The 14,165-nt window shown below is 38.9% G+C and overlaps 1 protein-coding gene across 1 annotated transcript in view; it reads right to left on the reverse strand.

The window, feature by feature from the left end:
• The window catches only part of KNL1 (kinetochore scaffold 1), a gene marked incomplete at both ends in the record, with an annotated part of 57,161 nt that extends 51,743 nt beyond the window's left edge, over positions 1-5,418 (reverse strand). The window contains 3 exons of the mRNA XM_079701250.1: positions 2,196-2,261; positions 4,237-4,276; positions 5,384-5,418. Of these exons, the coding sequence (XP_079557376.1) occupies positions 2,196-2,261; positions 4,237-4,276; positions 5,384-5,418 (141 nt within the window). The remainder of the gene's footprint in view (positions 1-2,195; positions 2,262-4,236; positions 4,277-5,383) is intronic.
• Positions 5,419-14,165: the final 8,747 nt, after the last annotated feature.

Consider the following 14,165-nt stretch of genomic DNA (forward strand, 5'->3'; position numbering starts at 1 on the left):
TCTTTTGGGTATACACCCAGAAGTGGAATTGCTGGATCATATGGTAATTCTATTTTAATTTTTGGAGGAACCACTGTTTTTTACAGCAGCTGCACCATTTACATTCCCACCAACAGTGCACAAGGGTTCCAATTACTCCACATCCTACCCAACACTTGCTATTTTCTGTTTATTTTTTTTAATAGTAGTCATCCTAATGGGTATGAGTTGATATCTTACTGTGGTTTTGATTTGCATTTCCCTAATGATTAGTGATGCTGAGCATCTTTTCATTATAATATACTACTTTTATTTTCCCTCATCTTCCTTAACAATGGCAAACATTTTTACTCACGTAGATACCGAACACAAAAACCAAAAGACAAAAACAAATGAAATACATAGAGAATTTTAACTGTGCTAATTCTGGATAACTGAGGACAAGTTTTGTTATAACAAAGAATCATCCTCTCTGTTAAGATCTTTGGCAGACACTACAGGCAGCTTTGAGCTTAATAATGACAATATTATGGACATAGTAAATACTACTATATTTCTTACTAAAAAACCCTGAAATTTGTGTGGTATATTGGAAAGAGCACTGAGTTAGAAATTAGGAGATTAGAGCTCCAATTTGAAGTTTGCCACTAACTGTGTGCGCTTAGACAAAACATTTAACCTCTCTGGACCTCATATTTCTCATCTATATAATGAAGGAACTAGATTCAAGATTAGTATTGAGGTCCTGTTGGTTTTAAAGCTCTATGAGTCTATGAATCTGTCATTTACTCATTCAAACATTCATTAAATTAAAAAAAACCACACATACCAAATCCCGTGCTGAGTGATGGAAAAAGACTGGTAAAGGAAACAATACAGTCCTTACTCTAATGCAGATTAATGGTGAAACAGATTAAAACAAAAAATCCACACAAATATAAAATTCAAATGTGAATAAAAACTGTATATAAAAAATAATTTAGCCTGATAATCATGGAAGATTTCTTTGAGGAAGTACATTTAAGTTGAGGCCTGAAGGATTAGTTAGTAGTCAGATGAAGAGTTGGGCAGAGGGAAAATATTCTAGGCAGAGCATGTGCAAAGGCCCTGAGGCAGGGAAAGGCTTGATGTATTTGAGAAATAGAAAGATAAGAGAGGCAGAAGTAGTGTTAGCACTCAGAATTATATGGTCTCCAAAACTATACGCATTTCATCAATCAACAAAATGTACTGAAAGTGAACTATATACCAGGCATAATATAGTAAAAAACACATAACGAAGTCCCGACCTCAGAGAGTTCTCAATTTAGAATGGACATTAGTAAACAATTACAATAGAAGATGTTAAGGGATGATTTTCTGAGAGAAATGATACCAAAATTGAGTCTTGAAAACAAATAGGAATTACCAGAGAAACAGGACTACAGCTTCCCTGGTGGCGCAGTGGTTAAGAATCCACCTGCCAATGCAGAGGACACAGGTTCGAGCCCTGGTCCGGGAATATTCCACATGCCAAGGAGCAACTAAGCCCATGAGCCACAACTACTGAAGCCCATGTGCCTAGAACCCATGCTCCACAACAAAAGAAGCCACTGCCATGAGAAGTCTGCACACCACAAGGAAAAGTAGCCCCCGCTCGCCACAACTAGAGAAAGCCCGTGTGCAGCAACGAAGACCCAACGCAGCCAAAATTAGTAAATTAATTAATTAATTTTAAAAATAGAGGACTACAAATATATGATAAACCAAGTATGATAAAATATTAATTATAGAATCTAGGTAATGACGATATGAACATTCACCCTAAAATTCTTTCTACGTTTCGGTGTGTTTGAAAAAAAATTTTTAATAAAATATTGGCAGATAAACAAAGAATGAGGGACTAGCCATCTAGACAGAGGTAACATCACATGTAAATACCTGCAGGCTTGACAGTTCATGTCTTTTTGGGGAATGGTAAACAGTTCTGAATGGTGAGATACATGTATGAGAGTGGCAAGAAAGAAGTCTGGAAAAGCAAATAGGGGTTAAAAATCAAGAGTACCAGCTTGCTCAAGTGTTTGGATTTTAACCTTAAGGCCATGGGATGCTTACTTGTACATATTCAATTGAGAATTATTTATGACATTCTCCCTTCATATAGCTAATAAAGTTTCTAACTATTAAAAATATCACTGAAAATAGTCATCTATAAAGCATTTGTACCAGAGACTTACCTGAACAGTTTCATTCCCATTCCCACCTCTGAGGTCCTGAAGAGGACTCCTTGGGGGTTTCAAAATCTAGAACAGAATTATTCAAGAAAATCTGCATTTCAAAATCTAGAACAGAATTATTCAAGAAAATCTGCAATGTCTATTAATAATCACTTCATTTCAAGTTATACCATGAGCAGAAAGGTAGAGATGCTAAAATTCCTGTAAAAACCTCTAAAACTCCTAATTCATACTGCTCAGTGGTATACTTTGTGGCTGCTTTAAATATTAGGCATCTATTCCCTTCTCCTTGCCCACATTCCCCAATTATTTTGCCTACTCTCATCCCATGTGGTCTTGGTAAAGCTCTACTCCAACTCTAGGGTTCAACAGGTAGCCCTGGCTGAGAACAATCCACACATGATATTCTTTTGTCAACAGTGACTGGTTTGGTAATGAGGACTTGACCCATATCAAGATATGGTCAAGATAATCAAGCCAACATGATTCAATCCTGAGTATTCTGTTTCCTTTTTTTTTTTTTTTTTTATCCTGAGGAAATAGACACGATTTTTCATGTAGGACTTCAACCTGGAAGTTGGGAGAGCTAGATGTACTGTAGTAATCACAGAGGGAGAGCTGTTCTGATAATGGATATTACCCAGAGAAAGTGATCAGAGTATAAAAAATGAAATCCTAGTACTGGTGATCATGTCCAGTACTTTCACCATAAGCATATTTGCCACAGACATCTTTGCTGCAAACATTTTTGCTGCATAACTAACTGGCCGTAAGGCAATTTTGCTGTAAAAGATAAAAGAGGGACATTAAAGAGGACATAATGAAACATGAAAAATGAATAAGAAAGTTAAAGACTTTATTGCAACATATGAAATACTTGAATACTTTGAAAATGTGTGTAGATTCATGGCAATACTGAACAAATAACTGATTTTATTTTGTGGGTTGTACCTAAGCACTTGCCTTCTGTCTTTTGCTCAGAGTATTTTATACATTTTTTTGTTTATTGATTCGTTCTCTTCGTTTGGCATCGTGTTTTTTCTTTTTCATTAAAATTTCTTTCTTCATTAAGACAAGTTATCAGTTTCCAAATACTAGGATACATATTTGTAACTGAGCTTTGTATTGCATTATAAAACCCTTCCACACTGTTGTTTGTTCTTGGCATAATGTCATATGTCTGTTGACAGATGTTCCAAAATTCTGTGGGAGAAATGGGTTCACCTCTGCCTTGGAGACCTTGGCGTATCTCAGATTTATGTAATATAAAAATGAGAGTACTGCATCAATGAAGAAATGAAACCAAACTATCAATTAGTTATTTAACCTTTACAGCTAAATTGCACTGCTGCCAATTAGTTATGTGGCAAAAGTGTTTGTGGCAAAGATGCTTACAGTGAAAGTACCCTACAACATCTGGTGCTACTGTTGGAACACCTGATTGGTTAAACTGTGCCTAACATCATCCCTATCTTTGGATTTTTTCAATTTCATAACCCAATAAATTTTGTGCTTAAATCGGTTTGAGTTGGATTATTGTGTGTCTTGCTACAGCTTTGTACACATTTAAATATATTTTTTAAACAGACTTATTAAAGTATAATTTACATAGCATAGAATGTATTAAATTACCATGAAACCCATAAAATAGGAATTTTAGTATATTTACAGAATTGTGTAATCAGGTTAAATTTTTTTTTTTTTTTTTTGCGGTACGCGGGCCTCTCATTGTTGTGGCCTCTCCTGTTGTGGAGCACAGGCTCCCGACGCGCAGGCTCAGCAGCCATGGCTTACGGGCCCAGCCGCTCCATGGCATGTGGGATCTTCCCGGACCGGGGCACGAACCCGTGTCCCCTGCATCAGCGGGCGGACTCTCAACCACTGCGCCACCAGGGAAGCCCAGGTTAAATATTTGAGTCTTTATCTGGAGAGCAATAGAAGCCAGTGGGGTTGGGATGGTGATGTCATTCAAAATTACAGTGGTATGTAGTCATCATTCAATAAAAGGTAACAATTATTAGCTTAAATAGGTATTTCTTACTGAGGAATGTCGTCTTCTAACAGGTCTCTCTACATTGTCACTGAAAGAGGAAAAAAAAATTTACATACACAGTGGTACAAGACTGAATTTCTAAAACCCATCATTACAACATCCCTTACATGCTTTTAAATTGGTCATCACTTAACACTTGGCATCACTTTCACTTAATAAAATTTATATTACAAGACAAATTCAGTATTTAGAAAGTCAGTGTTTTAAAATACATATGGTATACCATAAGACTATCTCTTGAAAAACAATCAGTAAAACATAATTTACCATATTGATTTATATAAGCACAATTATAAGATAAATGGACCAAAAGAAAAAAAGAAAGAAAGGGAATTATCTGGCAGTCCAGTGGTTAGGACTCAGTGATTTCACTGCCATAGCCGTGGTTCAATCCCTGGTCAGGGAACTAAGATCCTGCAAGCTGCAGTGCAGCCCCCCCCCCCAAAAAAAAGAGATAAATGGACCATAAATCAAGAGACTCTAGTTCTGGTTTCACTACAGTGTGATTTTTAGACCAGGTTTTGAATATTCAACTGGCTATGGCAGCCAAACAAACAACTTAGCAGATGCAAGAAAAATAGGTGGTATTGAGACTATAAAGGGGAATTCCTTCCTGCCTGGTTTGATCATCACAGCTATTATGTACTCTGCTCAGGTTAGTTGTTGCCAAGCAAGAATATGAGCCCAGTGTTGCACCACTTGATTTTTCAGGAAAAGCTGAAAATCTAATTGTATGAAATCTTGAAATTTTGGCAACTAATTCAAAAATTAAAAAACATTGTTTATTGTTTAGACAATTTTTTCTTTGTCATATATATATATGCCTGTAGGCTGTAAACTGCCACTAGTTTGTGATGCCAACTTTAGACAAATCATTTCATTTCTTTGGGCCTCAATTTTCTCATCCTTAAATTGAAGAGATAGGAATTGGTCTCTAAAGTCCCTCTCAGTTTTGACTTTAGATGAGTTTATATAAAGATATGGCAGGGAGTGCTGTGACTCTGTAACATTTAACTCTTTTCCCTGGAACAGACTGGGAAAACATTTCAAAAGTTATAAACATGTCTTACTAATTGGAAAAGTATCTTTCCCTGATAAAGAGTTTAACGTTTTTAGCTGCATTTCCCAAACTTACTTTTCTTCATTAGCCTCTGAAGACATCCCATCCATTTTCGAAGAAAAACTGTTTCTGTAACAAATACACAATATGAGAAAAGGTGAGAAAAAAGGAAGAGAAGTTGTAATCTGTGAAGAGATTAAGAGCAGAGCAGAGTTGTAATTTCAGGATTACTTTCTGTGGGAGGGCCCCCCCGCAAAAAAAGGGAAAACTTCACTATGGGGCTATGAAACACGAGAAATTTTGAGGATTTTAAACTACTCTCTTATAATTACCAATCCTGGAAAATTCTCATACTCAAAAGGAAATCAGTGACTAACTCTGATTGGAATGATATGGACTTTAACGGTTCAAATAAAAATTTGTCCTAGTTTATATGAGTTTATGGATTATATAATAATTCAATCTCAAAATATAGTCAATCAGCTATCAAAATACTGATATTTGCATAAAGTAGATTTGCATAAATGCATATTTATCTTATGAAAATTTAACTTTAAGTACTCCAGCAAAAAAAAATTTAAGACATAAAAATAACATTTTAGGGGCTTCCCTGGTGGTCCAGTGGGTAAGACTCTGCACTCCCAATGCAGGGGGCCCAGGTTCGATCTCTGGTTGGGGAACTAGATGCCTCATCCTTCTGCAACTAAGTCTGCATGCTGCAACAAAGACCTGGGGCAGCCTAAATAAATAAATAAATAAATAAATGGGGGAAAAACCATTTTAAACAGTGTAGTTGATTATGTTTACAATCTCACTCAATGAGTATTTGTCTTGGAAAGAGTGTGCAATAAGAAGCATAACCTGAAGTTTCTTTAACTGGTCTTATCTCCTACCTATCCATACCTATATTTCCACTTTATGCATTTTAACCTTAGAACTTTATCCCTGGGTAAGAAAAAATTCCATTGCAGATTTCAAAAAACAGAATAGCTAGAGATTCTGACTCAACAATATTAGCATTTCTACTACAATACTAAATTAATACCACATACATATGGATTTCCCTGGTGGCGCCTGCCAAGGCAGGAGACGTGGGTTTGAGCCCTGGTCCGGGAAGATCCCACATGCCACGGAGCAACTAAGCCTGCGCCACAACTACTGAGCCTGCACTCTAGAGCCCGCGAGCCACAACTACTGAGCCCACGCGCCTAGAGCCTGTGCTCCGCAACAAGAGAAGCCACTGCAATGTGAAGCCAGCGCCCCGCAACAAAGACCCAAGGCAGCCAAAAATAAATAAATAGACAGATAGATAGATAAAAAGACTAAAATACTTACTTAGAAAAAAAAATACCCATACACAAACTGTCAGAATCAATGTTCTTACACTTCTAGCAATAAGTAAAAAACCAAAACAACAAAAAAAAGGTACTTAAAAGATATCTTATTTTACATGCTTTCATCATATATAACAAAAGTCAAATTAAAGAACAATACTTCATAATGAACTTGAACCTGAAGTAAAAGTCTGCTTATTTTTCAGTATTGATTTATTTAATTAGCTGTTAATATAGATATAAGGTGATGGGTATCTTCTAGGATTTGATCTCTGACCCTCTCCTTTTGTCCTCCATCACTTTCTCAGTCTGCTTACCCATTCTTCTGGTTTCACTTACCTCCTGTTCACAGATAACACCTATATCTACTTAAAATAATATTTTTAATTTAAAAATATAAGCTATTACATACTATCCTCTTTCCCAAAAGCAACCACCTTCACTACTTCAAGTTAATTATTTTGTATCTAAAGAAAGCTCTCTTGGGACTTCCCTGGTGGCACAGTGGTTAAGAATCTGCCTGCCAATGCAGCAGACACGGGTTCAAGCCCTGGTCCAGGAAGATTCCATATGCTGCGGAGCAACTAAGCCCGTGTGCCACAATTTCTGAGCCTGCACTCTAGAGCCCTCGAGCCACAACTACTGAGGCCGAGCACCACAACTACTAAAGCCCGTGCGCCCTAGAGCCTGCATGCTACAACTACTGAAGCCTGCGCACCTAGAGCCCGTGCTCCGCAACAAGAGAAGCCACCGCAATGAGAAGTCCACACACCGCAATGAAGAGTAGCTCCCGTTCGCCACAACTAGAGAAAGCCCATGAGCAGCAATGAAGACCCAACGCAACCAAAAAAAAAAGCTCTCTTACCCACAACCACCTCCATCTCATATACACACACAGACACCCCATACCCAGAAAAATACAGTACAACAAAGAAAGATTACATGCTAATTTCACTACAATAAATATAAAAATCCTAAAAAGAACAGCAAAAAAAGAGCCAGCAATTTGTGAAAAGGTTGTGAAAAGGACAATATATTATGGTCATGTCGGTTATATTCCAGAAATGCAATACTGGTTTAACATTAGAAAATCAATTTTACAATTTACTATACTAACAGATTAAAAGGGGGAAAATCCTAAGATCATTTCAACAGATAAAAAAAAAGTTTGCTGACTGGGCTTCCCTGGTGGCGCAGTGGTTGAAAGGCCGCCTGACGATGCAGGGGACACGGATTCATGCCCCGGTCTGGGAGGATCCCACATGCCGCAGAGCGGCTAGGCCCGTGAGCCATGGTCGCTGAGCCTGCGCATCTGGAGCCTGTGCCCCGCAACGGGAGAGGCCACAGCAGTGAGAGCCCCGCGTACTGCAAAAAAAAAAAGAGTGTGCTGACTTTTAACACCCTTTCATGTTAAAAAAAAATTTAGCAAACCAGGAATACAAGGTAAATTCCTTAATCTAACTAACAGTATCTATTTAAAAAACTAACAGCAAACATCAACTTAATGGTGAAACTGAAAACGTTTCCTGAGATCAAACAAGTATGACAGCTATTTCCACTTCTATTCAATCTATCACCAAGTCTTAGTGGTTCTATTTCCAATATATATCACAAATTCATTCACTTCTATCTTCAGTGCCACCACCATAATTCAAGTTGCCATCTCTCAAGTAGAATATTGCAATTTCTACCTCAGTGGTCTTCCTACTTTCACTCTTATCCCCCTAAAATACTTTCTCCACATAGTAGGCAGTTATCTTCTTAAACATAAATCACATTTAAGACATTCCCTTACGTAAAACCCTTTAAAAGCTTCCCACTGTACTGAGAATAAACTCTTTACCAGGACATACAAAGCTCTACAAGATTTGGGTCCTACTTGACTCTCAGACTTCAGACTTCATCTCATACCACTGTCTTCCTCACTCTCTACGCTAACCACACTGGCATTTTATTGCTGCACACACAAAGCTCTTTCCCGGCATTAAATTTATATTTGCTATTCTCTCTTGGCAAGAAGCCAAGAAAAGTACTCTTTGTAGCACTGTGTATGTCTCCTTTGTGGCATTACCACAACCGTAATTTAAAAGTCCATTATGTAAATTAATTATTCCTTTTATCTTCCCAAACTACCTGATGGAAGAAATTTTCACATACTGAAGTATGGGGAAGCCATTCTGGATTATACATGATTTGGCTTGCACTTTATTCTAATTAAAACAGCCAGTGTTATGGCTTATCAAACATACACTGTACATCTGCTTTAACCATTAAAGAAAAGGGTATATTGTACAGAAGTAAAGAATGTCTGTTTTGAATATAGAGATAAATGCCTCCTTTTCCGGGACCTCAGTGCTAGTACTCCTTTGATGATAAGGCTCACTACCCAGGCTCCCAGGCCATACTGACTTGCTGTGTATGCATTAATCTTTTTTGGAAACTCTGAAGGAATGTACCCTTGTCATGTTTGATGTTCTTTGTTCTGACAAAATATAAAACTGTGCTGAAAATCATGCTTCTCCAGAACAGTTCCTCAGAGCTATCTGAGAGGTTGTCTCCCAGGGTATAGTCCTCAGTTTGGCTACAATAAAACTCTCTTCTATTCTTATTATAGATTGATTATTGATTATTTGCATCAACATACACTTGCCCCAACAGTAAACTCCATGAGAACAGGGCTGGTGTCTCTTATGTTCACTGTTACATTCTGAGAATCTAGCACAGCGCTTTGTAAATAATACGAGCTATAAATATTGCTGAATGACTAATTAAGAAACAATTCTTTAAAGTTGCCTTCATGATCTATGCATTGCATTTTTTTCTTCCTTTGGAAATATTTTCAAATTCAGTGATATATTAAAAATTCACAGATTAAAAACAGTAAATACGGGCTTCCCTGGTGGCGCAGTGGCTGAGAGTCCGCCTGCCGATGCAGGGGACGTGGGTTCGTGCCCCGGTCAGGGAAGATCCCACATGCCGCGGAGCGGCTGGGCCCGTAAGCCGCGGCCGCTGAGCCTGCGCATCCGAAGCCTGTGCCCCGCAACGGGAGAGGCCACAACAGTGAGAGGCCCGCGTACCGCAAAAAAAAAAAAAAAAAAGTAAATACTATCAAATCAGGATCACCTAAACATCTTCATTGTTTGAGTCAGTCATTGTGCATCATTCTTGTTTAACCTGCAGACCAGCTGGCAGTTGATTAAGTAATAAGATTCAAAGCTTATTGATGTCCTCTTTTAAAAATATTCTATTCAGTACATATCTGTAAGTTACACCTCCAACAGAAATAGGAGACTCCAGGTTCTCACATTAAGCTTCATGTGTAAAATGCTATTATGGTTGAACTTTTGATCATTGTCACATTAATTGATTATTGATTGGTTCCAAAACTGTGCACTTGGCACACAGGTAGGGGTGCTACAGCTTACTCACAAAGGTGTTCTGGGATATTTTGAACTTTTGAGAGAAACAACAATTCTCAACATCTATCCATCACTGCTAGCTCAAAATAGTACCCATTCACATTACATTAGTTTTGATAACATATTATCGCAAAGCTGGATTTTTGGCAGTTGCTGTGATATAAAGCAAGTACTTTTGATCAATGTGGTACTGGAAATGAGGGTGGCAGTATCCAATCTGATTCCAAAATCTAAAAGGTGTGCAATATTCAACAGGCACACATATCCAATTAGTAAATAATTGTAAGTATTTATGAATAAAATTAAAATATTATCTTTTACTTCAATTTATGTATATAATTTTTTTCAAATGGCTACTAAGCAGCTAGAATCACTTAACAACAACTTCTAAAATTGTTTGGACCTAAGCACTTAATAAATATTGATAGAACCGTTAGGTATTTCTTTTGTCCTAGGGGCACCATGAGCCAAGAAAATTTGGGAACTACTAGTCTAAATAATCCAGAGGTCCACAAACTACAGCTGCTGGGCCAAATGGGTCTTTAACAGTAGTTTTTTACATTTTAAATCAGTTACAGAGAACAACAACAACAAAAAGCATAGAAAGAAGAAATGTGACAGAGATCATGTAGACCATCGAGCTTGCAAAACCTGAAAATCTGCTATCTAGCCATTTGTCCACTCCTTCATTTACTTCACCACTATCTAGAGTTAATATATTTCATAGTGTCCAATGATATAGATTCTAGATCTGTGCTGTCCAATACAGAACAGGTCTAGAGTCTATATCATTTAAATTTTAATTAATTAAAATGAAATAAAATTTACAATATCGTTCTTGTTACAATAGCCACACTGCAGGTGTTCGTCACATGGGACTAATGAGTACCGTGTTAGTGCAGAAATAAAACATTACCATTAACACTGAAAGTTTTATTGGACAGCACTGTCCTACTAACAATATCTAGAGTGTCTTCTACCATCTCTTACTTAGCATCAAACACATCATTAATACTACCACTCCAAATATTTTTACGCAGTTTACATCTATTTGTCATCTTGGAAACATTCCCAAACTTTCAAGAAGAATTATACTGCTTTGAACCCAAACTTTAATTAGCAAAATCTTACATTAACTCCTCATCTCTATAAATCATTCTTCCCTTCAAGTTCCACCTCAAATACCACTTTCTCCAAGAAGCCTCCTTTAGTGTCCATTGCCAAAAAGCGTCAAATAAGCTTTTCTGTGCTCCCATATTCCTTTAGAATGTCCTATAATCTTTTACATTGTCCTGTTTTATAGTTATCTGTGTATATTAATTCTTTCCCGTTCTGGACTGTAAACTCTAGATGAAGGACTCAATCATCCGCTCCCAGCCCTAGCACAAGACAACAAAGAACCCAATACAAATCTGAGGAATTCGACTTATTCAACCGAAAACTTCAATCTTAATACCTAGCGTAAGTTCTGCTTTGGTCTTCTCTGTCATCTCTCTATAAACCTATCTTCAAAATTCCAATCGGCAATGTATTTTTTTTAGAACTTTTTCTTAAACTCTAGCATCGAGATAAACAGCAAGAAAAGACTCCTTAACTCTGGCCTAATAATGGACAGAGGAAGATTTTTTTTTAAACTTTTTTGTGGTGTACTAATACTGGCTTTATTTGTTTATGTTATTACATCCGCCGGAAACCCAAAATCTGCTCAGTGCTGCTAGCACTCGATCAGACATTGTAAATAAACCATAAGCCGAGAGTTTAAAATCACTTATTGCTGTCACTTCATTTATAGCTAAGAAAAGATTGAGTAAGAAGTGCGAACAGCCGCGAGTTCCCCAAGGAAAAGAAACTGGGGTGCGAGGAAGAGTACCGGAACCCTGACAGAAGATGGCGGGGCGGGGCGGAGCGCCGCGGGCCGGGAAGCCGCGGGCCAGCGAGCCGGGTCCCCCTCGCCGTGGGGTCCAGGTGTGGACGGAGACTGCTAGGGAGAAGGAAGGCGGCACATGTGCAGGCCGAGGTGAGGAAAAAAGGAGCCCCGCACCCGCGGAGAAGCGTCAGTACCTGAGCCCAGCGAGCTCCGAGGCAGCTTGGCTGTAGGAGCGTCCCCCACCTCCCACCGCGGGGCCTTCAGACCGCTCAGACAAAACCTAAATCGCCCCGCGCGAAGCCCAGGCCGAAAGTTACCCGCCGCGGCCCAACTGCTTGAGAAATTCTCCTCAGACTTGTTTGGGGTCCGCACGCTTCTCAGAGAGGCACCTCACCGCCACCCCTCGACGTCACCTCACAACACCCAGACGGCCTCAGTGAAGCATTCAAATCTAACCGCCTAGTTGGAGCGCATGCGCAAAGCCGCTCAACGCGTCGGCCCCGCCCCTTAGACTCCAGAGCCTTCCTAAGACTCCTTTAATCAAACTTCCTTTGCAGCCTGTATGCCGATTTTATTTCTTTCAAGGTTATCTCATTTTCTACCGAATTTTCCTTTGTCCCTTCCCATTGCAGATCCCCCACAGTATGGGAGCGGCCATCTTCTTTTGATTTCTTGCTATCAAAAGGATAGGGGCTTTGCTTCCGTACAAAATGGCGGCTTCTATCACGTTGCGTCACATCCCCCTAGTTTTACTCCCTATAGCTAGCAGGAAACAGTAGGTTTCGGAGACGAGGTGGCCGAGTGGTTAAGGCGATGGACTGCTAATCCATTGTGCTCTGCACGCGTGGGTTCGAATCCCATCCTCGTCGAAAATTGTTTTTGCGTCTGATTTGAACAGATAAACGTAAATTTGCTTGCGGAATGGAAACAGTGGAATATTTGTTCCAGGTATGATTTACTACTCAATTTACTCTAGCACAATTAACCTACTGTTTGAATCTTTGAAAGACGGGTTCGGGAGCGTTGTGACCTCGCAGATAAAGAAAAAGTTGGGAAAGATGCATTTCCTGGGATTCGGAGTTTAATTAAAAAATGGATTTAGTGTCTTTTTAATGAAGTAAACAGTGCATAGAATTCCACGATTATTACTGTTCCCATATGTTCCAATTGTGGTCTAGTCAATATTAATTAACCCAGCTCCTGACTGAGGAACTTCAATTACTGTGGATTCTTACCCAGGGTTTTCACTTCAAAAGCTACCGTGAGACAGTGTTGAGGATTCTCTTCCAGCCCCCAGCAGGCTGCAGGTGTTCAAGAAAAGTATTCAACATTAAAAAGATGTTGACAACACGTGGAAACCTGGTAGTATCTAGAAGCCAGAGACTGAACATCTACCTTCCCAAAGGAGAAGGTCTTAATTCCCCTCTTGGATTTAAGCAAAGAGGGAAAAACAGGGAGTAGAAAAAGAATAGATTCCCCTCTTGAAAGGTCATCGGGCAGATTCATTCAACTCACATTTAACAACCTTCATTTATCCAGTATTTATCTACAGGCAACAATGAATTACAGCACTTCAATTAACCATAACCCTGTGATCACGATAGACATTTTTATTACTCCATTTTATAAATGAGGACATTGAAAGATAAACTTGCCCAAGGTTATACAGCTTCTGTAATTGCAGAAAAGGCATTGTAACCCAAGTCTGTCGAACTCTGGTGGCTCTTAACATCATCCTATGTGGTGCTGGAAATTAGTAAAAAGTGCTCATCAATCCCTTGCGGTAATGGTTTACACATTCTCTCTGCAGTGTACGGTACCCCAGAACCTGGCACCGGGCAGGTGTCTTCAGCAAAGTTCTCAGCCCTGAGTGTGGAATTCAGGCTCCAGTGGCTCCTCCTTGTCAATCCAAATCCCTTGGGAATGTTGATACCTGCCTGGGCTGAGGACTGAGGGTCACCCCAGCACCTGCCTTCAGCCTTGCTCTGTAATCCATTCACCACTCTGCTGCTAGGAGGTGTTTCTACCCGGATTCTACACACTCCCAAGGGGTCCATGGATAGAATTCAATTGGTTACTTCATTGGGGAAAAAACTGCAGCTTTATTTTCATTCATCTCTAATTGAAAGCACTTCCTTCAATAAAGATAAGCAGCAAACTACAGTAATATTAACCTTACCCGTGATTTTTGTCACCAATAGAAATAACAGATATTGTTATATCACATTACTGTTATT

This window comes from Hyperoodon ampullatus (assembly GCF_949752795.1).
Source record: "Hyperoodon ampullatus genome assembly, chromosome: 3".
Lineage (NCBI taxonomy): Eukaryota > Metazoa > Chordata > Mammalia > Artiodactyla > Ziphiidae > Hyperoodon > Hyperoodon ampullatus.